At 39.3% G+C, this 24785-nt stretch overlaps 1 protein-coding gene across 1 annotated transcript in view; it reads left to right on the top strand.

The window, feature by feature from the left end:
* Positions 1 to 24785, top strand: part of LOC140232534 (C-Maf-inducing protein-like) — a 72211-nt gene that overhangs the window by 45344 nt on the left and 2082 nt on the right. The window contains 9 exon segments of the mRNA XM_072312632.1: positions 9726 to 9836; positions 11557 to 11622; positions 12449 to 12475; positions 14824 to 14872; positions 16027 to 16134; positions 17626 to 17742; positions 19971 to 20111; positions 21450 to 21644; positions 24344 to 24520. Coding sequence (XP_072168733.1) covers positions 9726 to 9836; positions 11557 to 11622; positions 12449 to 12475; positions 14824 to 14872; positions 16027 to 16134; positions 17626 to 17742; positions 19971 to 20111; positions 21450 to 21644; positions 24344 to 24520 — 991 coding nt within the window.

Here is a 24785-nt window from a genome sequence, read left to right on the forward strand (position 1 = left end):
CACATTTCTGCAGACTTCCCACGTATTTTTTATTAGTTATGATTTGATTTATGGTATCATCAGTCCCATTTACACATGATTCTAATAGTTGAAATTTAATTGATGAAATTTGTTTATTAATCTGTTTGTCTCTCTCATGCTATGATTGTGTGTAGTGGAGTGTATTTCTATTGCAACTGCGCAATATAAATTTACAGTTATTCTTAGTATTATTTACCCCTGTGTCTCATTTGAGTAGGAGTAATCCCAATTAAGTATCGCCTGCTTTAGAAAATTACAGACCTCATCCAGTGAATGTATATTGTCATGCTCCGTTTGCATGCTAATTCAACAAATAAATGACAACACAGTGTTTGCGTGCTGAGAATAATTCATCGTTTATTCATTTTGTGAACACACGTCACGCATGACGCTCTTGTAAGTGTTGCCAGATATAAAGATGCACATCATCAGTAGATGAACTGAATACAGGCAACTCCTATATATACGACAAAGTCCTTGTGACCAGCAGTTGTAGTCAGTAGATGATAGACTTTAAACATGATTTGTATTATTATGTAAAAGTGCATAAACCAGTGAGCCAGCTGTGAGGTTATGACACTGTTGCCTCTTCCAGCCTGCACATGTGGTGGCAATGCATATTGCTCTGACATGAAAACACATGAAACTTGATAATTCTCTATCCTTCTCATTAGGCGTTTTCACATCAGCCCAATAAAAATCCAAGCTCGAGATATTTTTCGCGATCGCAAATTAGCGCGCTATTTCATTTCCTATTCACATCAGCTCGAACATTATCAAATAGCGCACTAGTTCTCATTAATTATCCTGTTATTTCGGAAATTTCTCGCGTTGGACTCGAGAAATTTTCTCGATCAATTAGCTCGCTAATTTGTATTCACATTATCAAATAGCGCACTATTTCGTGATCGGGGTTAATTTCCCAAGTCAGAAAATAGCGCGCTATTTCGAAACATCGGGCTGATGTGAAAACTCCTATTGTTGTCTGAATTCAATGTATCTGGTATCATTCTGGATTATAGATGCTACTTCATCTATCAAAGTTAAGTTGAACATTGGGTGGAATAGAACTTTGAATTAAATGCTGGATGGTATGATGTCATTCTTTCCCAATCAAACATGTCTCTATCCGACAAATAGTGTTATATGTACCTCATTTGATCAATCCCTATTAAAGTTTGATTGGTTGAGATGGGGGGCATAAATTCAACTATTACTTGTACTGTCAATTGTTTATGACTGGTTCTAAACCACCCTCCTTTGGTTCATAGCAGTACATAATGTACATGTACTGTAAATGCTTAGCTTCCATAGCATGAGAGGTGACCCTTTTGTCTGATCCAGTGACAGTGCAAATGTCTGTTGCAACTTAGACAACAATTTGTATATGATATAATATTTTTTGAATTGGCTGGTGTGATCACTATTGACCATGTAAAATGACATTTAATTCTATGCAGTATATAAAACAGATATGGGCTGCTTTTATTTGTGCTTTTACTGCCTGTCAGGATTTCAACTGAATATCATGACCCTTGGACCAAGCTCCTCAGGTCATTACCATAACATTGGATTGAGACCCCCAGGGCAGTAATATAAATAATGGACTGAAAAGGAGTCCATATCTGTACATCATGCACTTGCAAGTTGTGATATATTCTACACCTCGGCACCCAAGCATATGTGAAGGCACTACTAAAACCTGTCATTACCTGAATGACCCACCTACCATGGCAGATTTTGCAGTGTTTAATGGCAGCAATGGTGTTTACGCTTGGCCTACCATTCTATACAACCCCCTTTTCCCATTTAGCATGCTACTTTTCAGCATAATTCATTGCCAGTATTCATTCTTTAGACTTGCCCGCAACTGTGTCGTCTGCGGACCTTTGCCGCGCATCAGTGAATCAGACATTTTGACGTCAGTAATATCGCAGTTTACGTATTTACAGTTGAAGTCAGCATAGTGTCATGTGTTTGTGGGACAATCCTTGTTATGATGTATGAGTTACTGGAATGTGATATGGCAGGCGTAATAGTAGAATGTGGTCGCGGATCACCATTGGATAGGCTAGCTCCAAACACTGTTCTATGTCGTGCCCCTTTACCACTAAATGAATAGAACTGCTGGCAGAGTTATTGCACATTTCACTTCTCTCGTGTCAGCAAAAGGGTCCTAATATCAGGACTTCCTAGTAGAAGGCTGTTAACGATCAGTGTCCTCTTGATTCAGAGTTGTGCTTTCAGTATCATAAACCGGGAAATTCACTCTCAGATGCATGCACATGTACGCACTTGAATGACATTTCCTTGAAAGTTAATGTAGATAGCGTGCAGGACCTACAATCACCAATCATCTGTACCAAGTGTACCAAGGGCAACTGTTTATTACCTCCACCATGGGAGGAGGTTATGTTTTCATTACCATTTGTTTGTTTGTTTGTTTGTCTGTGTGCAAAATAATTCAGAAATTTATGAACGGATTTGGATGAAACTTGCAGGAAAGATTGAGAATGACACAAGGAACAGATGATTAAATTTTGGTAGCGATCCAAAAATGTTTATAGATTTTATGAAGGATTTTTCGATATTTTGGCAGGTGGGGTCAATGAACTTAAGAGTTCAGGCTGCGCATTTTTGAGGTTTTTATACACGCATTAAAGTGCATGCTGTAGTTTCTGCTAGGGCAAGGCGCGCCGTGCAGCTTGAAGTTGTTGACAGAACAAAAGGCTGTTATATTGGGAAATTGGGCGATTTTCAGCATGCGTATGTATGGGTGGAAATCATTGATCTCTATGGAAGAACAAGATCATTGGTGGAAATGAGCTGCTTGGCGGAGGTCTGCACTCTCAGAGTGCTTCTCTAGTTTATCCTTTGATTTTTTTCCCTCTTCTTCTCATCTTCCAAACTCTCACTTATACAAATAATGTATATAAAAAATATGTTGCTTTACATTGGATCATATCAAGATGTATATGTTGTCATTCTTTTTATTTTATGTTTAATACCCTGGTACATGTTCTTTGTATTTCAGGACAGGCTTCACTCAAATGAAACATTGATTGTTATACGAAACAATTTGCACCGTTTGATTATCAGGTTACTTACATTGTCATCATATCATATCATATCATTTTGTACTCTATTTCTTAGAGTTACACCAAGTGCACTCTGTAAATGTGTTGGTTTTGTTATCATTCTATACTTTCAGTTTCAATGCCATGAGAGAGATTTTGAGTTTGTACAGAAATAGAAATACACTTCATCCCTACACTAGTCTCTTCAGTACTCAATGGCTTCATCCATCACGCCTACATCTACTTGCGTTTAACAGCTAAGGATGCGGGTAGGCCATTATTGTCTTGCGATGATGATGCGGCCTGCGCTAAGCGAAATGGGGCCATTGGCAGTGATGTATAAATGAGTTTGATCATTGAGCTAATTACCTGTGCACATGGAAGGGGAAAATGACGTCAAGAAAACACAACAACCGTCTGAAACAGTGTTACAAAAGGAAGGGGGAAAAAAGAGGTGGAAAAATTGTCATCCCGTATCAAGTAATTCAATCTTTTCTCTTCCAAGCACATAAATCAGCCTATATTAACTTTTATAATTGTCTCCTACCTCAAGAAAAAGGGCTATTTATAACATTCACAATCCACCCCCCCCCCAAAAAAAAAAAGAAAAAGAGAAGAGCAAGAAGGAAATTAAATATGTGTATTTGGGCAATATAGTGAAAGAATATGTACTATGATATTCTCACTGCTCTCAAGCTACTTGTGTATGCATACGCCGTAGAAGTGCAAGTGTTCTTCTTATGTTGTGCGAGTACTGCACAGTGCAAATAAATGCCGAATTGCTGCAGATGTCCATTGTTATTTTTTTAGAGAACACTGGTGTGATCTGACTGACGTCAGGGTTTGTAGCTTTCGTTGTTTAAGCAAATAGAGCCTTTGATGGACACTTTCCGTTAAAGACTCTTGAGTAGATTCCGCAAAATGCTTGTCGCCGAGCACTGTTATCATTTTATAGAACGTAGCAGTTTTGATATCTGAGAGTGATAAAGGTCAGAAAATGATGCATCCAGCTTTCCTATGCGCGACATAAGAGAATGCTTTTAACTAAATCTATGTCTGATTAACATTTCATTCACAGACAAATCTTCTTATGCATTGACAGCAGTGTCAACCATACTCCTCATGATCATATTAGAATTTTAGAATCGGATTGAATGTCTGTTAAAGGTATATTTAGTGAAATAACATATGACAGAAAAAGTGCATTGATTTTTGTGGCATGTCCCTGACTAATAATATCTTAGTGTTTGATTATATATTGACTATTGTCTATCATAGAATTGGATTAAAATGTCAAAGATGTATTTAATGAAATCATATTTGACAACAAAAAAATGCATTGATATAAAATTGTGGCATGTCCCAAACAGATGATATTTGAGAATATGGTTATACATTGTTTTTTGTTGATATAGAGTTTGTGATTGCATGTGAAGATATATTTAGTGAAAGCATATTTGTTTAAAAAAAAAACCCAAACAAATTTGCATTTTTATTTGTGGAGTGTCTCAAACTGATAATATTTGAGTACTAGATCACAAATTGTGCAGAATGATTGTAATATGGGACGTTCCGCAGAGCAGAGTTCCTTTCTGCCAGTTGTGTCATTGAAAGCTGCATGAAACATACGCTGTGCGGCAGTGTATGAGCGCATCCATGTCGTGTAAGGCATTCACGTTAGGGCGAGAATCAGAAAGGCATCTTGCAGCGGGCTTGAAATGTGCATGCACAGGACCAGTTGCTCATGTTTTTCAGGGCGGTGTGGATGTACGGCGATGCTCCGGAGAGAGAGGGGATATGAAAATGGTGGATACCTGCGATATAACTCGCTGGAGGAAATACCACAGCCTAGAATACTGTGACCTCCACTTCAGTATACGTCTCGCACGCTTACATGTCAATACAGCGCTGCCCATTTCTGATGCCTGACATTTGATATATAGCGTGCACAAGAGCTCTTTCATTTCATCTCCCTTCCTCTCCTTTCTCCTCACATCCTATCTCTCCACCTCTCTCTCTCTCTTCCTCTCCCTTTCTTTCGTTCTCTTCATCTCTATCTACTTAACCCCTTCCTCTTCCTTTCTCTCTTTCTGTCTCCTCTTTCTTCTTCTCTCAAGTATACATATTTTGGTTTCATTATCTTTTTTTGAAAGACATATAGACTCTACTGGGGCATCCTTTCAGTATGGCTTGGGTAAGGCCAAAGAAAGAAAGAAAAAAAAAGATGTGTCAAATAAAGATGAAGTAATGCGGAGGAACATAAAATGATGTAAAGATTGGATGGAGGGATGAAAAGATAAATTAGAGTAGATGTGAATTCTAAAGAAAAAAAAAAGCATGTCTCAGCTAAAAGTTGTTTTAATTTCTGTGCCTTTTTCCCCCACATACATACAGTTGTATATCATGCAGTCATGTCACTTGATTGTAAATGATGATTACTTTCCATGTTTGAGTACTAAAAACTCATGCAGTCAATATCAAAACTATGGTGACAGAGAAATCTAGCTGTCAAACATTTTTGAAACATACACACTTGAAAAAAAAACGGTTTGTACATTATGAAGCAGAAATATACAAAGATATTAAAATTTATGATTACAAGAGTGACTAAGAATTGGGCAAATCATACCATTGCAAATTGTGTTGTTTGTGTTTTGGAGTGTTCACCACCTCTCCCTACGTCACAATTGAATCATTGTAGATTCATGACTTTTAAAGAGCAGTAGATGTTTCAAAGCCGGGAGGAAGTATAACTTTACAGTTGCACAGTTCCATATATACTGGTTGAAATGTATTTGATTCATGATAAAGGATGCACCTTGCCAAAGGCCATCTTGACGTAGCCCAACACTATTCTCGATACTCTTTCATTCTCCTATGATGATCTGAAGTGGATTTTTTTTTTCTGCCTCTACCAGTGAAAGCTGTCTGGTGCTGTATGTCTAAGTATGTGGCGAGGAAAGACTGGTGAAGGGTTATATCAATGAGAGCAGCCACTCCTTGTCGCAGAATGAACGCGTCCTTTAAATATCTCATTCAATATCCTCGCCGGCTTTGTCAGCGATTGCACGCCTTTGCAGCCAAGTGACGTCTTGTTTGAGACGTGAATGTTATTGCGCAGCGGTGTAATCATGGCAATTATTTCAGCAAACATGTTTGCAGCTGGGTGGGATGACGACGCCCTTAATCAGCCCACCTGAATTTCCGTGGTCGGATATGTCAGCTCTTTGCAGTACTAAACAACGAGAAGCAATGGAAAACAAACAAAAAGCAAACAAGCAAAAAAACACTTGGCCTCGCACAATCAACCTTCCTTGTGACATATTCAAAGGTTGTCGCTGTTTCCACGTTACAGCCGAGTCTTCTTGTCGAGTTAGTGGCCATCCCATCTTTCTTGGAGAGAATGTCTTTCTAATTCTTCCATGGTATGGCTCTGTCCTCCCCTCATTAATAAGTAAAGTGAATCTCCATCTTTTTCCGGGAAGGAATTTGCCCCAGCTGGAGACGAGATGCTGAGCGATTTTTGATAATCACCGATTCTCAGAAATCAACCGACATTTAATTTTATAGTGGACCCTTGGCAGAGCTATTTATCAGAGATGTTCTTAATCCCTTCTTCCCATCTCTACTGCTAGGAATTATGTGTGATATAGGCAGATGCATATGGAAATATACAAATCATATTTTTCAATTTTCAATTTTTAATGTCTTGTTTGTCTATTCCTTTCTCTTTTATTTATTCTTTTTTTTAAGAAGAAGAGGACTACCGTTACATGTATTGAATTCACTTTAGTCCCACTCTCATATGTATCAAAATTCTGTGATGAATAGCAACATCTGTCAGCCTATGCAAGTCAAATTCCTTTAATACATTGACTCACCATTGATGTAACAACGTGAATGCCGTTAATGCAAGGGTTGCCAGTGTAGGCAATACTCCACTCGTTGCTCGTGACCACAAATCATCTTCGTTGGAACATGGACCTACTACACATGGACGTTCATCGCTCGTTAATTAGTTCATGCACCTGTTTCTGTCAAAAGTGGCACAAAAGCATTTTAAACATGCTTTCCTGCATTGATCTTATCATCACCGCCGACAGTCAGCCTGGATAAAAACAAGACGACGCTTTGAGAAATCTAAAAACTACATGCGCAGAAAATAGTAATTCTCTTAAATCAAGAAAAATGCATGTGCAGTTGTAGTGTACATTGGGAAATTATCGCTCAAGTAATTTCATTTGCGAAATGTGTGTATTTTACAAGAGAAAGCAATTATTTTGGCAGGTTGGTTGTGATTTGTAATCTAATTTTTCCCATTTTTCACACATTGTTCCAGAGTAAACATGGACAGTAACCATAGATGACATGTATATCATATCATTAAGCCATGTTACATGCTTGTCCACAAGTGTCCACTTCAGTAATTTTCAATTTTGTGACAGGAAAACTGTCATGTTTTCGGGTATGCTGCTCCCTTTTATCGGTGTTTATTAGAGGCAGTTGAGTCTGAAAAGGCACCTCAGCAAAATAAGACCGCAACGAGGGAAATGGTTCTTTTGTCAGTGACGATGCACGATTGCACAATCGTCGTTATCCAAGCACCTGAATGTACTCATTAAGATGCACATGAACGGGTGGCGGCGGTGATGATGGGATCAAAGAAAGACCTTCGTTTCTAGTCCATGTGTGTAGTAGGTCCATGATTGGAAAGAGAAAAGACTGGCATGATACCAAGGCTGTAGAACTGAAGACTGACGTATCATCACATAATTGATGGCTTTCATGCTGTAATATCAGTCCAGTCATGTGTCAAGACAAGCATTTTTTTGGTTCTCATTCATTTATTACCAGTATTTTCATTATTTTTTATCTGCCCTTATTCTGGTGATAGGATCATCATAAGATCATTTCTTAATCCCTCTAGCCCTGGTGTTGTGTCTTTGTATTATTATTTGTATTGTTATTTTCATTCTTTAGTTGGATAAAATATAGTTTAAAAATGACAAACTCTGTCATATGAGCTCTTTGTTGTTCTTGCAGAGTGGTTTGTTTCAGTTACTGTAAATGCAGAAATTACTTTTTGCTTATGTTGCACTGCTTTTGACTAGCGTGAATTTTGAAATCTGCAAAAATATCTTCACAATTTTCTCTGCTTATAACTTTGAATAGGTTGACTATTGTGCAGCTTGAATTCAATAACCCTGCAGTATGTTTCTGAGCCGCTTGGTACAAAATAATAATGATAATGATAAGAATCGCCTGAAAATATGGACATTTACAGTATATTACTGATTTTTTAATTCACAATACATCATAAGACATAGAGTTTCTGTTCTTGAAATAGATGCACTTTTGCAAATTTCTGGGTCTTCTTTTGTGCAAAGTGAATGAATTTAACCAATTTCATATGATCATTCTCAAATGTGAGATATGCAACTGAATTCAGAGGTACTAATTTGATGATGACAAGAATGTAATTTTTGTGGCATAATCCCCCTTGGGCTTGATTGGTTGAGAGCTTAATTAATCTTTATTTGTGTCCTGTCATATCAATAGAAATGTTGATTAACGTGATTGGTAATTAGCCCTAAATGAATGCAATATACAACAAATGGGTCGGGTTTTTCAAGTTAACAAAATGATGCTCCAGATGCTAACGGAGAACGTCATCAATGAAATGGGTTGTGATGTCAAATTGATTGTGTTTAGATGATGAAAATAAGTAATGGTTACGCTATTTACTAATGAATTGCAACAACCATAAAACATACAAGCAAAAAAGTGTTCACAGTGCCACTGGGTATTGCATAAAAGCTGCTCTCATTGTAACCGTAATCATGAAAATCATAAGTGCTTAATCAAATGGATCCCTGAGTGATTGTACTCAGACATGTCACATTCATTTTGGAATCAGAGTAAATATTTTTGCGCGTTTGTCAATTGTGAATAGCACTGACTCATGACAATAAATCCCCATGAAATATATGACATATACATACAGTGTTTCTTTCACAAATCATATTGCCTTTGCCATGAATGCGAGAGAATCAATTTGATGCCGCTGTGTTGTTGGGGGCGCTGTGGCATAGTGGATAAGACTCCCGACTCCCGATTGGAGGACCCGAGTTCGAATCCCGCCCAGTGCTTACGTCCTTGGACATGATGTTTTTACCCACTGTGTCCCTCTCGACCCAGGTGTATAAATGGGTACCTGGCAACGCTAGGGTAATAATAATAGCAGGGCCCTCTGGTAGAGCAGTGGCAACACTGAAGAGGCTACCCTGGGTAAAAAAGACATTATTATTATTATTATTATTATTATTATTATTATTATTATTATTATTATTATTATTGTTGATGTTTATGCTGTACTCTATCTCAAGAATACTGGATGCTCTCACTTTTAGCTAAACCTTGTCATCTTGTTGCACCAATGCTTCTGCATCACCATGTTTTCAATCATCGCATTGAAAGGCAAAAGGTTGTGAAATCCGGATTGGTATACAATTGGTTTGTACCTCCGTCATAAATTGAGTCTGATCCTTGAAGGCATATCAATCAGTTGATGTTGCGATGTCACATACATTTCCAGTTCTCTTTTTTTGTTTTGACTCTCATCCCCAGATGCCGTGTGCGAGAGATCCAGTGCGAGGACAACGCTGGCTCGACCACCGACGAATCCGTCTTACAAGTCCAAGAGGTCATGATGTCATTTGTCAAGATCCTGCAACTAACGTAAGGGGATGATACGAGTTGGGGAGGGATGTCACGGAATGATTTAGGTTCACGGTGTCTTATATGTAGAGCTGCTGTCAAGTACCGTGCTTTTTACAAAAGTAAACCAGTTTTTTCTTCTCCAAGAGTAAAAGAAACTGCATTTTGGAAAGGGTAGATATGTTATTCTGATATTTTATTATATATTTCTTATGACTGTGTGCCTACAATATAAGTATTTTACTAAAACATTAGTATTTGTTCATTAACTTATTTGTTCACTTTTTTTCTTTTTCTTTTTTTTTATGATCTGCAGATTTTGGCACACTTTGAATGACATTTCTGTATCTATGTTCAATTTATTGTCTTGTAACATTTACCAGTGATGAATTAGACAGAGAGAGAGAGAGAGAGAGAGAGACAGACAGAGAGGGAGAGAGAGAGAGAGAGAGAGATAGGCTCAGTAGGCTTACAGTTCAGATAAGTTTAAAGATCTATACCAGCATGCCATTTTTTTTTTCATGCATTATATTCATTATGATTCTGTTACATGTTTCATATGTATTTGATAAATAATTGGAAATCAGAATGTTACAGTGCAAAATGGTAAATGGCAAATCTGACATGGTATCTCTCAAATAATTGTAGTATTCAGCCGATTGTCATTGTGCCATAATGTGTACTATGTAAATCAGTCATAAAGGATGTCTTTAGTTTAGGAACTGATTGAAACAGCAATCGTTCAAAGAAATAAACAATAGTGTATTAAAAGAATTACTCCCTTATCTCTGCTGAATTTGTTGCTAGCTGGAGTGTACCATGTGGCCTGTCAGTTTCTTTGAAGACAAACTTCAGTGGAAATTTTGTTTGAATATGTGGATCTAGAGGGCTTTATGAATGCCAACAGGGCCATTTCAGCCAGCATCATCCATATGATATTACAGATATCATCAGATTCAGAGTTCATCAAGGTTCACTTCCAGCTTCCTGTCAGTGAATACGTGGAAATACGCAAACATTGCCCCAACATCCTGTTTGTGTAGAAGGCGTTTCTGCATCCTTTATTTAGTGTTTAATTCCCCTGAGAACATCGTGCCATGGTTAGAGGAAAATCAGTATGTTGGGTCACAAGTGACTGACTTATATAATATGATATAAAAAACCCAAGAAAAACGGTTTCCAGTGATCTATGAGTGAAGATTTCCACATAAAAGGGGCAGCAAAAGCACCCCCCCCCCCCCCGAACCACATGAACTTTAGTTTGTGTGGTTTAGTTAGGAAGGTCGTTTAAATTTAGACCATGGTTTATATTCAAACCATGGACTATTATAAGCATGAAATAGGCCTACCTTTGACTTGCTCTTAATATTGACACACATTTATTACTGGACATCTGTTGGCGTATGCAATCTGTCAATCATATTTATGCAGAAGAAATTTGCATAAACCATGACATGAATTTAAACTATCTTTGCGAATTTGGGTCGATGTCATTTACGACATAATATTGCACAGTCTGAAAGTCTGATCTCAGTCTGCTAGTGCAATTAAGGTTTTGATGATCAGGGCCGAGAGATGTTTCACCTGGCAAGAGCAAGATCTGAAAGCTCTCACCGCTTTCAGTATCTGACACAGACGAAGCGAGAGGGTTCTTGCCCCGAGGTATTGTTTCCGGGAGCGTGATACTGATATGCTTTTCCGATTTTGGCCATGAAGATTTGTATCCTGTTTCCACTCTCAGGGCTGATTACGACGACTGGCTACCTGCACTCTCAGGCATGCTCCTCCCGATTCCATTCCCCAAAGTGTGAGTACACCACCTCCCAGTCTTTGTCCAAAGTCATATTTCATTTTTATTTCCCACGTCAGTCACGTCAGTCGTGAAACTTGCAGGCGCGATGCGACTGCAGGAAGTTTCGAGAGTGGACGGCGAGTGACGTAAGGGAAGGTTATCTTGTGGTGGGACAGAAGTTACTGTGAGGTCTTCACCTCTCAGAGGGCACTAGAGAACCTTATGTACTTCTGTTCTTTTATGTTTGAATTTGGCTGTCGTAGTTTCATGTAGCCCCTGCAGTGCATGTCACATGATCAATCTTGGAGTGGTGTAATTTGACACAATTAGCTCATCACATTCATCGAAATCAAGAAGTAAAATTGTAGAGTCATGTTTATAAGCTGTTGCAATCAAGATTGAGGGATGGCAGTTGTGCATGCTCATTCAGCACTGGGAATCATGTTTACACACAGAATGATTCCATATACCCAGTAAAGATATCTTAAAATAAAACAAACAAACAAAAAACAGGCATTTTTCTTCAATGTGATTTCACCATCATCATCAACTCTCATTCATAACACCCACCAGAGGTATAAATTATTCTATGCACTCTAGGGGCATCCAGTTATGATTTATTGTTTCAAATATAACATTTGTTAGACATGTGGGAGGACTGTTGTTTTGATTGTGAGATCTATTTAGATAATTTATTATTGATTATGTTCTTGTTATATGAATGTTGAAATCTTATATTATTGTTTGTTTATTCGTGCATAGAGACTACGTTATGATATTGTGCATTTTGGAGAACTGAGTATTGTTCTTAATCTTGTTATTACATTTGTTTGATTTACAGAGCAATGACACACAAACCGCTTACATCGTAAGTATCCTCCATGTTTTGTCACTTCTATCACATGTAAAGCAGACAAAGACTGCATTCCAGTGAATGTGAAAGTAGAGCAAAATTTGTTTACGATAATTTGAAATGCCTACTTGGAAAAACCATGGGGGTGGGGGATTGCCAGAATACAGAAAGAAAGAAGAGAAGAAGTTGGGGTATCCTGTTGAGTATTCTGTGTTTTGAAACTGCACATGTCTAGAGTTGAAAACAATGGGTAGGTTTAGTACAGAATTGTGTAATGGTGCAAAGGTAAGAGAATGGTAAATTGCAGCTGATAGCCTAATCCTACAACCAAAAAGAGGTTTGTGTAGGTGTTGCATGAGTACAGAGACTGCAGTGATCGTAGCTTGTCCTTGGTTGGTTGCCAAAACATTGCTTCTTTATAACAGTAGTGACATCAAGATATACTCTTCAAGAAAAGTAATGCAAAAGCTGAAATTTCCTGCTAATTATACATGTATGGAAACATTGTGTTCCAAGGCAAGTATGTGGTGTTAAAGAGCTTACCTGATGTATTTTTAACTGCAGTTGTTCAGAATTTGATTTCTGCCCAGTCTGCTGGTTTGGGCTTGTTTCATTCATGCTTTAGAAACATGTAATAAAAATCTGGCTTTGCATTCCTTTGAAGTGTATACTAAGGTGACAGAAACCTCATTTCCTTAGAGAAGGAATTTGTGAGTGTGTCATGGTGGTAATGTCGAAAACCTTATGATACAAAATGTTCTGTTGTGAGTCACGAGGGACTCCTACTGGAGGGAAATACTAGAGATGGTGTGAAAAGACAGGTGGCCACTATGGACAGGTTGGTGGCCAATGCACGCAATATGTGCACTGTCCATGCATGATGTGCATGTCTCCCTCATGTATGTACATGTATGCATGACATGCTAAAAGGTATTAGGAGATGTCACTAGTTGTCACATCTCAGACATGAAAACTAGTTCATGAGACAGCGGATGATTTTTCCCTTCTTATTTTATGAATAATTTGGTTGTGAGATGCAGACACTATAGCAGAAAAAAATGCAGACCAATTCATATGTCGTCAGACAGGGTAACACAGAGAGTCTATGGCTGCTACTGTAAAAGTGGATATTTTCGCGGGACTAATTTTTCGCGCTAGGCCGGGTCAGAAGAGTTTCGCGTGTTTTTAATTCCGCGGAATTAAGACATCACGCACAGGAACGTATGGCAAGCAAAAATATTCGCGTGTTTTTATTTTCGTGCTAGTTTCTGGTTGCGCGAAATGCGTGAAAATTTCAACACCGCGAAAATTTCCACTTTTACAGTATATACAGTGAAATAGCATCCCAGGGAGACAAATTAGGTTGCTGCTTGTCACGTTAGAAAGGTGGCCACCATAATCTAGGTCCTAAAGAGTTTGTGGTGGCCACAAAAAGCAGGTGGCCACTGCACACAGTGGCTGCTGTTAAGACAGATTTGACTTTGTTTGATTTGGGCATGACTTGTGCATGTGCAAGATTCTGTTTTCCAACGAGGGAGGCTTGTTCTTTCCAGATGCAGAAACTGGATGGGAAGAAGGAAGATTAACAGATTAATTATATGCAGACCGCCATGTATCCCTGTCACATGCAGTCTTTGCTAGGAGTTACACAGGAGGTCAACATGATAACTGTTGCTACCAGAACTGTTGCCGTTCTCCCATTTTCCTTACAGGAAATTAAAAGTCTGTGTAGATCTTGTTACATTAAATGAGCAGATCAGGCATGAGGAAACTAATGCTTGAAATTTGTTGTGACATAGAGATGTAATTGCAGCAGAGAATTTGATCTTCATGTTTCAATGATCTCTTTATTTGAGTTTAAAAGCATTGGTCTAAAGTTATTCGTACCCCACTGAAGTTTTTAATGTCTGTGTGACAAGCCCTAAAATTTACACTTAGTGTTCACTTTCCGATTCATAGGGTCAAAAAAGCAAAAGAAAAAAAAAAGGAAGAAAGAAGATAACTAGGTCTTTCTATGTAGGAGAATTCTTAAGACATCACCAGGCTCATAAGAGGAGAATATTTATTAATAGGGTGATTTTGACAGTGAATGCCCTTCTCGCAGCTGCATGTTACCTTCGGATTCTTCTGAGTTTAAGTCTTTCTTTACCATGGACTACCAGATAGCAAACAGTGTCCTTGGTATGTAACAGTTGTAATCCCAAGAGGGATAATTCACCATCCATCTCATTTTCTTCTTCCGGAGGATTGTCGTGCCACAGGATGTTCGTGTTCCAATGATTCAAGTGAATCCCACATGTGGGTTGGAAGTGAATAATTCACTGTGTTTTTCTTCTCTCTCTGGTGTTTTCTTTATTACGTAGGAGCCTAAAGTATATCATCAGCAAATTTGCAACGGATAACAGGTGTGAGGTATGTACTCCTTCATTTTTACTTCCTACTCCCGTCGGGGTCCATGTGTGTGCATAAAATGTGTTTGCACATGTTTGTGGAGAACATAGCATGTTTTCCTTTACCAAAATAGAAAAGAGTTATTGTTCCGGCGCTGTGAAGAGTCGGCAAACTCTCACTTTTATGTCTCGCACACTTGACGACGTCAGACATTCGCATTTTATGGCCTCGGCGTGGGAAAGACGGGCGTCAAATTGCCGAGTGAAACTGTTGTTTATAGAGCGGAAAAACAGAAACAAAAAATATTCCTGCGGTTTTTGATGATGATCTGGTACTTAGCTTTGTAAAGCTTCCTCCTCACATAAGATAGAGTAATGGAATCATAAAAATCTGATACGCTTTGATACAATGGCTGCGATGACATTTTGACAGCAGTCGTTGAGCCGATCCACTTGAAACTCATCAGTGCTATACATAGTTGGGTTACCACAGTCATGTACATTGATGATTCTTGCAGATAATTTGATACCATGTAATGCCAGAATTGCACATGCAACCATAGTCGTCAAGGTTGTTTGTCAGATTCATCCAGTTTCCCTCGATAATCCATGTGCAGAATTTCCTTTCGTGTCCAGCAGCGTTTACTCTGGCAGGCCAACATGCTTGGAATGCTTAGTGGTGTGTGTGTGTGTGTGTGTGTGTGTATCCATGCAGTTAAAACTCAAATTACCCAGTAGGAAGTTACATTCTCCTCTTTATGGAATTATCCTTTGAAATACACTACCTCTAAAAAATCAGATGTAGAACAACAAAGTAGTCCATCACAAATACATTTATTGAAACCCCAAAAATGAAGATAATCTTCAGATGTTGTGTTTTTCTAGGATGTCTTAACTATGATTTATGTAATGTAATTCATTTGTTTTGAATTATTATGTAATTCACTGTGTTGGTTTGTACTATATTTTTCAATCATTCAATACCGGTAATGCTTTGGAGCTACCATGTATGACATGTTCATCTTGTGCATTTGATGGATATATCAATGTGTGGTATTGTTCTTTGTGTTTTTTACCATTTATTAGGCCATCTTGAATAAAGAAACTGAAATAGGTTAAACAGCTGTAGATTAAAAGCATTGCTAACTTGAGTGATGTTGTGATTTGCCCATGAAGGTTCATACTGCAGTGTGTGGTGTACGTGACGGAAAGGCTGGCTGGTTGGACCTCTACTGTCCCTCCGGGCCAGCGTGTGATGACGAAGGCCGACTCTTCTCCCTCATGGTGAGTAGTCGGTTCGACCAGCATGGTCACGCACTAGTCAATAAATGTTGTAAATCATTGTGCGATGACCATGTGCTTTTCAAAGATGCCATACACATAAAAGCTGCAGCCAGAGTAGCCTGAAGTGACAACTGCAACCCAAACAGTTGTGTTTAGCCTCTTCTAATTTTATGAAAGCCCATAGCGGTAAGCCAGAGAGAGAGCTCCATCATTATGTGGTAAACATTGTAAATGCTGATGCCGTAGTATAGGCTTGTATGTTTGTCCTACGCAGCTACACAAGGGTTCATTGTCGAATGCACTAGTTTCGTCAATGTTCACGCTAGACTACCATCAACTTTCTTTGTGGTAACGCTGCGACAGAATAGATTTCAGCCATTTTGTTGCACGAGAAAGAGTGAAATGTGGCACTACATGTATTAGTAGACAAATAATGTTGCCTTGACTCGCCCACTTTGGAAATATCAGATTACGGACATCTCACGTAGGGATGCATAATTTAATAAGAGTTGCAGTCTGTGGTTTATATACATTGGCATGAGATTTGTGTATAACATATTGTGCTAGACTGCATAGGAATGCAAATGTCCAAGTGTCAGCTACATTGTTGACAAAACAAAACCCATTTTGATCAAGGTTGCAGTTGCATTAACATCCACTTTTGCAATACATTGAAAAGCAGATGTGTGGAGCAAGTCGAATGATTTTCGTCTGGTTTGTAAATCAGAAGGTTTAATTAAAACCGATTCTGCAGCTTCACTGTAGTGCCTTCCAGTAGTTTAAAGGTAAAACTTGGTTTCCATATGACTGCAGTTTTGTTGCTCTGAAATGAAGACATTGTATGCATTAAAAAAATGAGCAAAATAATGCTGTAATAACACTATTCCAGTTGGGTAATGACAAAAATGTGAAATAATACACAAAAAGGTTTGCTGTGGAAGTATTGCAATCTCAGAGTATTCCTGATTGTGGTTGCTACATGATGTTTTCTAATCAGTTACATTGTTTATGACATATCATGCCATAGTAGAATCTGTTGTGTGGGAGTGAATCGGGTGTAGACTGTTAAGTGCATGCATATCAGTAGTGCTAGGGCACATTTCGATCATCACATAGTAGTTGTATTCTGCCTATCACTACTGAAATGGAGGGAGCTTCAGGAACAAAAATTGGGTACACTGACTTTTATTGTTCCACACTTTTGATCTCAAAATACTCCAAAAGAACTCATTATCCAGGCAAATCATGTCAGCCAGACAAGTTTCATGGTAGAGCCTATTTGATATATTGCAAGCAAATTCCAAATGGTGGAAAATTAATTGTGAGCCCTTCTGAGAACCGTGAATTAGCTCGAACACCATTGAAATTAGGAAGATGGATATGTCTTCATCAGCTCCTTGGATTTATGATGATGTCTGTGTGATCTAACTCTTTCTTTCTTTTTGTATATTCCTCCTTTCTTACTCCTCCGCCCATCCTTCCTCCCATCAGCTCCAGAAGCTGATATCGTGCTGCTGTCGGAGACGGAGGTTCCTGCTCTCCGTGGCTCCTCGCCTCTACGAGCCGGTCCTCCTCTTGGCGCTCAACGGCAACATCACCTGCACAGAGGTAAGTGCTGTCTTGGGGGGGGGGGGGGGGGGGGGGTGGGGGGGGGGTGGGGTGGGAGGCAAGTCAGGCAGGGTCAGGGCAAGTCGGGCGGAGTCAGGTCGGGTTTTCCTCCACCACTGTAAGGGGGGGGGGGGGTGGAGGAGCAAGTCGGGCGGGTCGGGCCGGGTTATCCTCCACCGCTGTAGGGGGATGGGGCAAGTAGGGCGGGGTCAGGTCAGGTTATCCTCCACCGCTGTGGGGGGAGAGGATGGGGCAAGTCGGGCTGGGTCAGGTCGGGTTAACCTCCACCGCTGTAGGGGGTTGGGGCAAGGCGGGTGTGGTCAGGTCGAGTTATCCTCCACCTCTGTAGTTGGTGATGGGTGTGGGACGATGAAGTGACATAGTCTTATCTCCTGTTTACCCATGTACAGGATCTTGTGAGATGATGAAATCTCGCCTTAATTACCACATATGATTTAGAGAGGGGGAAAAAAGTCATTAACTATTAATATTTCCTTACCCATTTTCATTGGGCAAAATATTAGGGGGGAGCTAGAAATAGAGTGATGTTGTAGTTTTAGTTTCAGTTTCAATTTGTTTCTTACTTCTCATATCATGTTACATATAAAAAAAGAATAGCACAAATTCTTGTACTTTGTCGATACTAAACAAGCAAAAGAATATACACATATACACAGTAATTAACGATGATAAATGGTCGAAATCAAAATTACGGTTCAGCTTGTCCAGGGAGAAGTATGACGTGACCTAATTAGAGTTTCAAGTTTTAAGTTTCAATTCATGTCTTTTAAAAAAAATAAGCATCGAAAAAAATACAGCATATAAATTATGTATCGTATTTCATGGTAGAATCGTAACTAAAATTATACAATTCAAAATATTATGACACAAAATAGATGGAAGTCAGTTCAGATGACATCATAACACCTGACATGAGAGAGCATAGCAGATGTGGGGGATTTATAGCAAAATCAATGACATATTAAGGTGAATCCCCTTTATTTCACTGCTCTCGTTACATTTGCCACAAACATGAACAAATACAAACAAACGAAAGAGGAATAACACCAAACAAAACATGAACAAACAACAGGCAGTCGATGAAACTTACATATAATCCTACAGTATATTGAAAATTATTCTTGTCTGTGATAGATAAAAGGAAGCATGTGATGAAAATATCTTAGTGTGTATGCATGTGCCATTACATTTAGTTTAAATGTATTGCAAGTAGTTTACTGGACAGCAGTAATGCTTGTGTCCAAATTCATTCTTTCACATTTTCTCTTTCCATGTCTGCATCTATTTCCTCATGTGTTTCATTCTGTCATAAAACAATTAGTTACTGTAAAACCAGACGTTTTAGCATGCATGAAATTTGGCAAATTTTGCAAGGAGCCAAGAGTAGTGAAAGTAAAATGCACCCAAAAGTTTGTTATTACAATGCATTGAATACCAGTGGCAGTACACGAAAGTTTCATTCTGCGCAAAAATGCCATAGGCTCCAATTCGCGAAAGTTCAATACCACAAATGTTTGTGCTGTTACAGAAATTAATTACAGTGCTTGATTAACATATGGAGCAGTAATTTCACCTTTATATTTACATGTTCATAAAACTCATTTTTTTTGTTTCCATTCATTTGCAACTACCGTTCGTTGACTGTGTTGTCTGTATCTAGTAGCTGTTTACTCTATACCGTATGTCCCCCCAAAAAAAAAAAAAAAAAAAAATTAAATGGGACCCTCCACAATGATAACTTTAAAAATAGTGAATCAATCCAAATACAATTTCAGGGTACAAAACTATAACTCATTGCCCACATCTTACAGAAACCCCCATTCGATTTGCTTCAGTGGTCAAAGAGAAATGAGGAATTTTGTAGAGCATGTCAGGAATCTCTTCCCTCCAAGTTCTGTCTATTATGTAAACACACACAAGAGCATCCAAGTGCTAAACTTGGAAGAATCAGACTCATGACTTGCTTTACAACAATCCACCTTTCTCTGTAACTGCTTAACCAAATTGATCTGCAAAATAGAGCTAAGATGTTATATTTTAAGACCCTGAACTAGCATTTAGACAATTTAATCATATTGGGTGTTATCAATGCGAAAATCTGATTGTAATTTTGTTGTTGTTGTTTGTTTGTTTTTTTTTTTTGGGGGGGGGGGGACATACTGTATATGAATAAAGAGCCTCTAAACTCTCTTTCTTTGACTCATTAGATGCTGTGCCTGATGTTGGAGCTGGATGTGTTGGAGTCCGAGGAGCAAGAGATGCAGGTCATCCAGGCCCTGAAGAGCATGGATGAGGGGCAGATCATGTACGACGCCCTCTGTGAGAGGCAGCTCGCTCTCCGTCAGCTGGTGAGATGATGTGCACATACATCGATACGTTTGTCGCATGTGATTGGTCCTGTGGTAGGAGTATTCATGTCCATTCCCCACCCACCTCCTTTTTCTGACTGGTGTCAGAGGGGGTCCCAATTCGGTTCCAGGACATTTGTTCGTGCGACAGTTGCTCCCATGAAATATTTAGATGCCAAGCCAAACATAAATTCTACCCGCAAACATAGCTCCAACCCTAACCCTAATCCTCACATCAAACTGAACCTGAAACCCTATCACAACTCTAAAATCTAATCCTAAGTCCTTGGAGAAAATAAGACCGCAGCAAATGTCGCAGGAGCAACCATTGTGTCACCCCCAAAACACACATGTGTGCCTCAGAAAGTGGAGATCCTGATTGTGAGAGAGTCGCAACCCACACACATGAAAGATCCATTGTCATTCATTCATGGCAAAGAGCAGGGTGCATAAAATGCTGAAGTAGTCCACCCAAAGCACACACAATTCATACAGTTAGTCCCCATGGAAGACTAGCAGCGCTATGATAGTGCAGCTAAATACGGGCTATCCAGCCGTCTTATCTTGTACAAATGGGAAATGAAAACAAACAAAGAAACAAACAAACAACAAACAAACACACAAGAGCTGCCAGGTCTTCCGTAAGCCCTGCTTAAAAAAATGACTAAGTCTTCCTGATATAGGAATAATTTTTGCCCATTGAGATGAATGTAACAAACTCATGAGTGCCTCTCCCTGATAGCTAACGCTCTTTAGATCTTCCCTGGTTTTCATGTCTAAATGTTTTTAGCCCTTTCAGCTCATACACATGTATAGAGGATGACCAGTGTTGGAGGTATCAAACGAAACGATCCATTCCACTCGTTTGAAATGACATTGTGTAGGAGGTTATAAATCTGTGAATGTTCCAAATAACAATGGTCATTATTTGTAAGATTACATGGATTTGTTCCTTTCAAATAGGGCATACTGCCACCTTGAATGAATAGTAACACAATATCAAATTGTTCAATTGGGTGATGTCATATTGAAGGTCAATGCAATACGTTCCATATACTAGTATCCTAACAAGTGTGTGGGTGTAGAGCTAGAGACCAAAAGACAGAAAAAAAGACACATCAACAGACACCTTCATGCACAGATGCAGACGGAGAAGAGGGTTCACACTGTAGTCCCTATACATTCTGTCTCATGATCCCCCACAATTTTAACAATTCATGCATAACCCCATGTTGCAAGAGACCCTCTTTATGGTGAGCATGCGTTCTCATCAGCACAAATCTTCATCACAACTTTGCCTTTGTCTTTGCCTCCCCCCCCCCCCCCCCCATCGTACAGCAAGAGAAGGGCGGTCCCAAGACCCTGTCCCTGCCGTCCAAGTCGACCGACGTGGACGTGGCCAAGCTGTTCAGTGCTGGTCCCCTGGGCAATCTAGAGAGCCTTAACCTGGCCTTCACTCACGTGACCAGTGGCTGCGCAGAGACCCTCATCAAGCTACCCAACCTCAAGCAACTCAATCTGTGGTCCACGCAGGTGAGAGAACGTGGCTCAGTCTAGATGTCTATATATATATATGATAATTTCACATTGTCTTTGGTTTTTGAATGCTTGGCCCAACTGTGTGTGACTTCATGTTGTAAACCCACATCGAGTGTAGCGATTCTGCATATGCGATGTCCTTATCGAAATATATTCTGTGTTTATAGTAACTACACTGTCTTTGCATCGTATTTAACAAAGTACAACTGCTACTACTTCTACCACTACTACTACTGCCACTACTACTGCTGCTACTACTACTACTACTACCACCATGGCTTTTTTGGCTGCTACTACTGCTATTACATCTGGCACTATGACTGCTACTACTACTATTTCTACTACTGTTTCAGAGCATGTTTAACTTTGTCTTTTGTTAGGTTTGTCTGAATTATCAGCATAATAGTTGAACCTCCTTTCACCTTTGAAGTGTGTCCATGTTTATAGTAGGTCCTCTGGTGTTATTACCTCCACTGAGGAGGTTATGTCTTTGCCGGCATTTGTTTGTTTGTCCGTCTGTCGGTCTTTGTGCAAAATAACTCAAAAAGTTTTGAACTGATTTAGCTGAAACTTTCAGGAAAGGTTGAGAATGACCTAAGACACTGATGATTGAATTGTGGTAGTGATCCGGGAATTTGTATAGATTTTATGAAGGATTTTTGATATTTTGGCAAGTAGAGTTAGTGAACCTGGGGGTTTAAGCTGAAGGTAGTTGAGGTTTGCACTAAAGTGCATGCTCTGCTCTGGCGAGGTGCCGCACGACTGGAAGCTGATGACGTAAGCAGAAGGCTCTTCTATCGGGAAAGCGGGTGACTTTTAGCATGCATGTAGACATACGTGTGGGTGGAAATCACTGATCTCTATGGAAGAGCAAAATCCCATGGTGGAAACGAGCTGCTTGGCGGAGGTCTGCGCTCTCTGAGTGTTTCTCTAGTTTTACTAGATGTTGAAGATAGAAATGCCTATACTGATAAAGTAGCTTGCTTTGTTAGTGCTGTAGACTTTTGGGAAAGACTTGAGGCCGTTTTCCACAAATTTTGAAACCATTTAAGGCAGAGATTCTGCGAAGTATTCCTGTCTCAATGCCATTATGCACAGCAAACTTTGTGAGCTATTTTTAATTCCAAAGTGTTCAAATATATGCCTCTCCCTCCAAGGACATCAAATGCATTATTTATTCATGTGTGTGTGGTCTGTAAACAACTGAAAAGTTTCAACTACAATCATTCTTTTTTTTTTTTTTACTACTGCAGAACATGTCACTTGTATTAAACTGCTCACAACAACCCCTCTATGAATATGAGGGTAGAGCTTTTTAGGCTTTGTACCCCACCTGAGCCAAAGGCTCAAGTGAGTTTTAGCGACTATTCATTGTCCGTCGTGCTTAAACTATTTTCATCTTCTTCTTAGACACCCCATGGCAGATTTTCACCAAACTTGGCAGGTACAACTGTAGCATCCCTCTAGGGGGATAGGATCTATATTTGTTTAAAGGGGCACCTCCCCCCCCCCCCAACCAACAGATCACCCATATCATAAGGAATCTTAAAAATCTTCTTCTCTGAAACCAGACATGATAGAGCTATGTCAGTGGCATAAGGTAGTATATTGGTGACTGCGACGATAGTTTCAAGTTTGTTTATGGCAGATCTTGGGGTATGCTGGTGGGGGGGGGGGGGTGGGTGTCAGGTCTTCAGCCCAATTGTAGGAAACTTTTTGTTATCCACATCCAGTATGGCAGTTCATGTGAGAAATAGTTATCAAAACATATTCCAAGCTAGCAACTACACCATCTTTTCATAATTTTGTAACAAAATACAGTGTAACTTCTGCTGCTGCTGCTGCTGCTGCTGCTATTACTACTACTACACACCACTACTACACTACTACTACTTCTACTTCTACCATGACTAGCACTTCTTCCAGTACAATGTACTATGTACTGTTATATGTACTGGTATATTACTGGATGATTAAAGGGGCCGTTAACGATCGCCCCGACACTGTACAGGCATGCTAACCTGGAAACATTGAACTGCACATTACTTGAATATGAGACCATTCTGAAGCAAATGATTTTCACACAACAATAGATATATAATGTACTCTTAAATGAATCCCACAAGGATTGGAACAATCATCCCCCAGCATTCCCACTGATTTCCACTGATCAGTTACTAGCCATCCCCTTTAAGGTAGAAATGACTGTGCTAATAAAGTAGCTTGTTTTGTTGATGCCTGTAGAATGTTTTGAAAGACTTGAGGCTATTTTCCACAAATTTGAAACTAATGTGTAGATTCTGCCAAGTGTCTCTGTCCCAATTCTTTCACACACAGCAAATATTTGGGATGGCCTTGTTGGCTGTTGATGCAATTGCATTTGGTGTTGTGCATTGCATAGTGTATTATTCTTTGAGCTATTTTTAAATGCTAAAGTGTTTAAATATTTATACCTCTGCACCTAAGGACGTCAGATGCATTATTTATTAATGCAATACTGCTTGATCTGTAAACACTGGGAAAGTTTTAAGTGGAATGAATTTTTCTACTACTGCAGAATATATCGCTTGGCAAAAACAAAAACAATAACAAAACAATACAATATGAGAGGAAAGCATTTTTTTTGGGGGGGGGGTTTAGAGGAGGGAAAAAAAAAGATATACATGAAGAAAGAATTTTTTTCTTGCTCGCAGTTTGGCGACTGTGGACTGGAACTCATCACGGAACACATGCATGAACTGGAGAGTCTGAATCTGTGTGAAACTCAGGTCACCGACGACGGACTGCGCTGCCTGGTCGACCTCAAGAAACTCCACCATCTGAATCTCAACAGCACCCCTCTCACCACCAGAACCTTTAGGTTACTCACTGTGAGTGTCTTTTTTTTTTCTCTCTCTCTTCTGTATTTGTCTGTCTGCCTGTCTGTTTGTCTGTCTCTCTGTGTTTCAGTCAAACTGTGTCTTTGATGTTCATTTGATATTGACTAGTGTTTGATGGGGACACACATGCACAGATAATGACTGGTTTGAGAGGGAACGTATGGAATGATGCATCCAAACGGGTTTCGAGTGCTAATATTAAAGGGAGGTGTCAAGTCTTGAGATGGATTTGAGTGACTTAAAGCAGCCCCCAACA

The sequence above is a fragment of the Diadema setosum genome, chromosome 9 (assembly GCF_964275005.1).
Source record: "Diadema setosum chromosome 9, eeDiaSeto1, whole genome shotgun sequence".
NCBI lineage: Eukaryota > Metazoa > Echinodermata > Echinoidea > Diadematoida > Diadematidae > Diadema > Diadema setosum.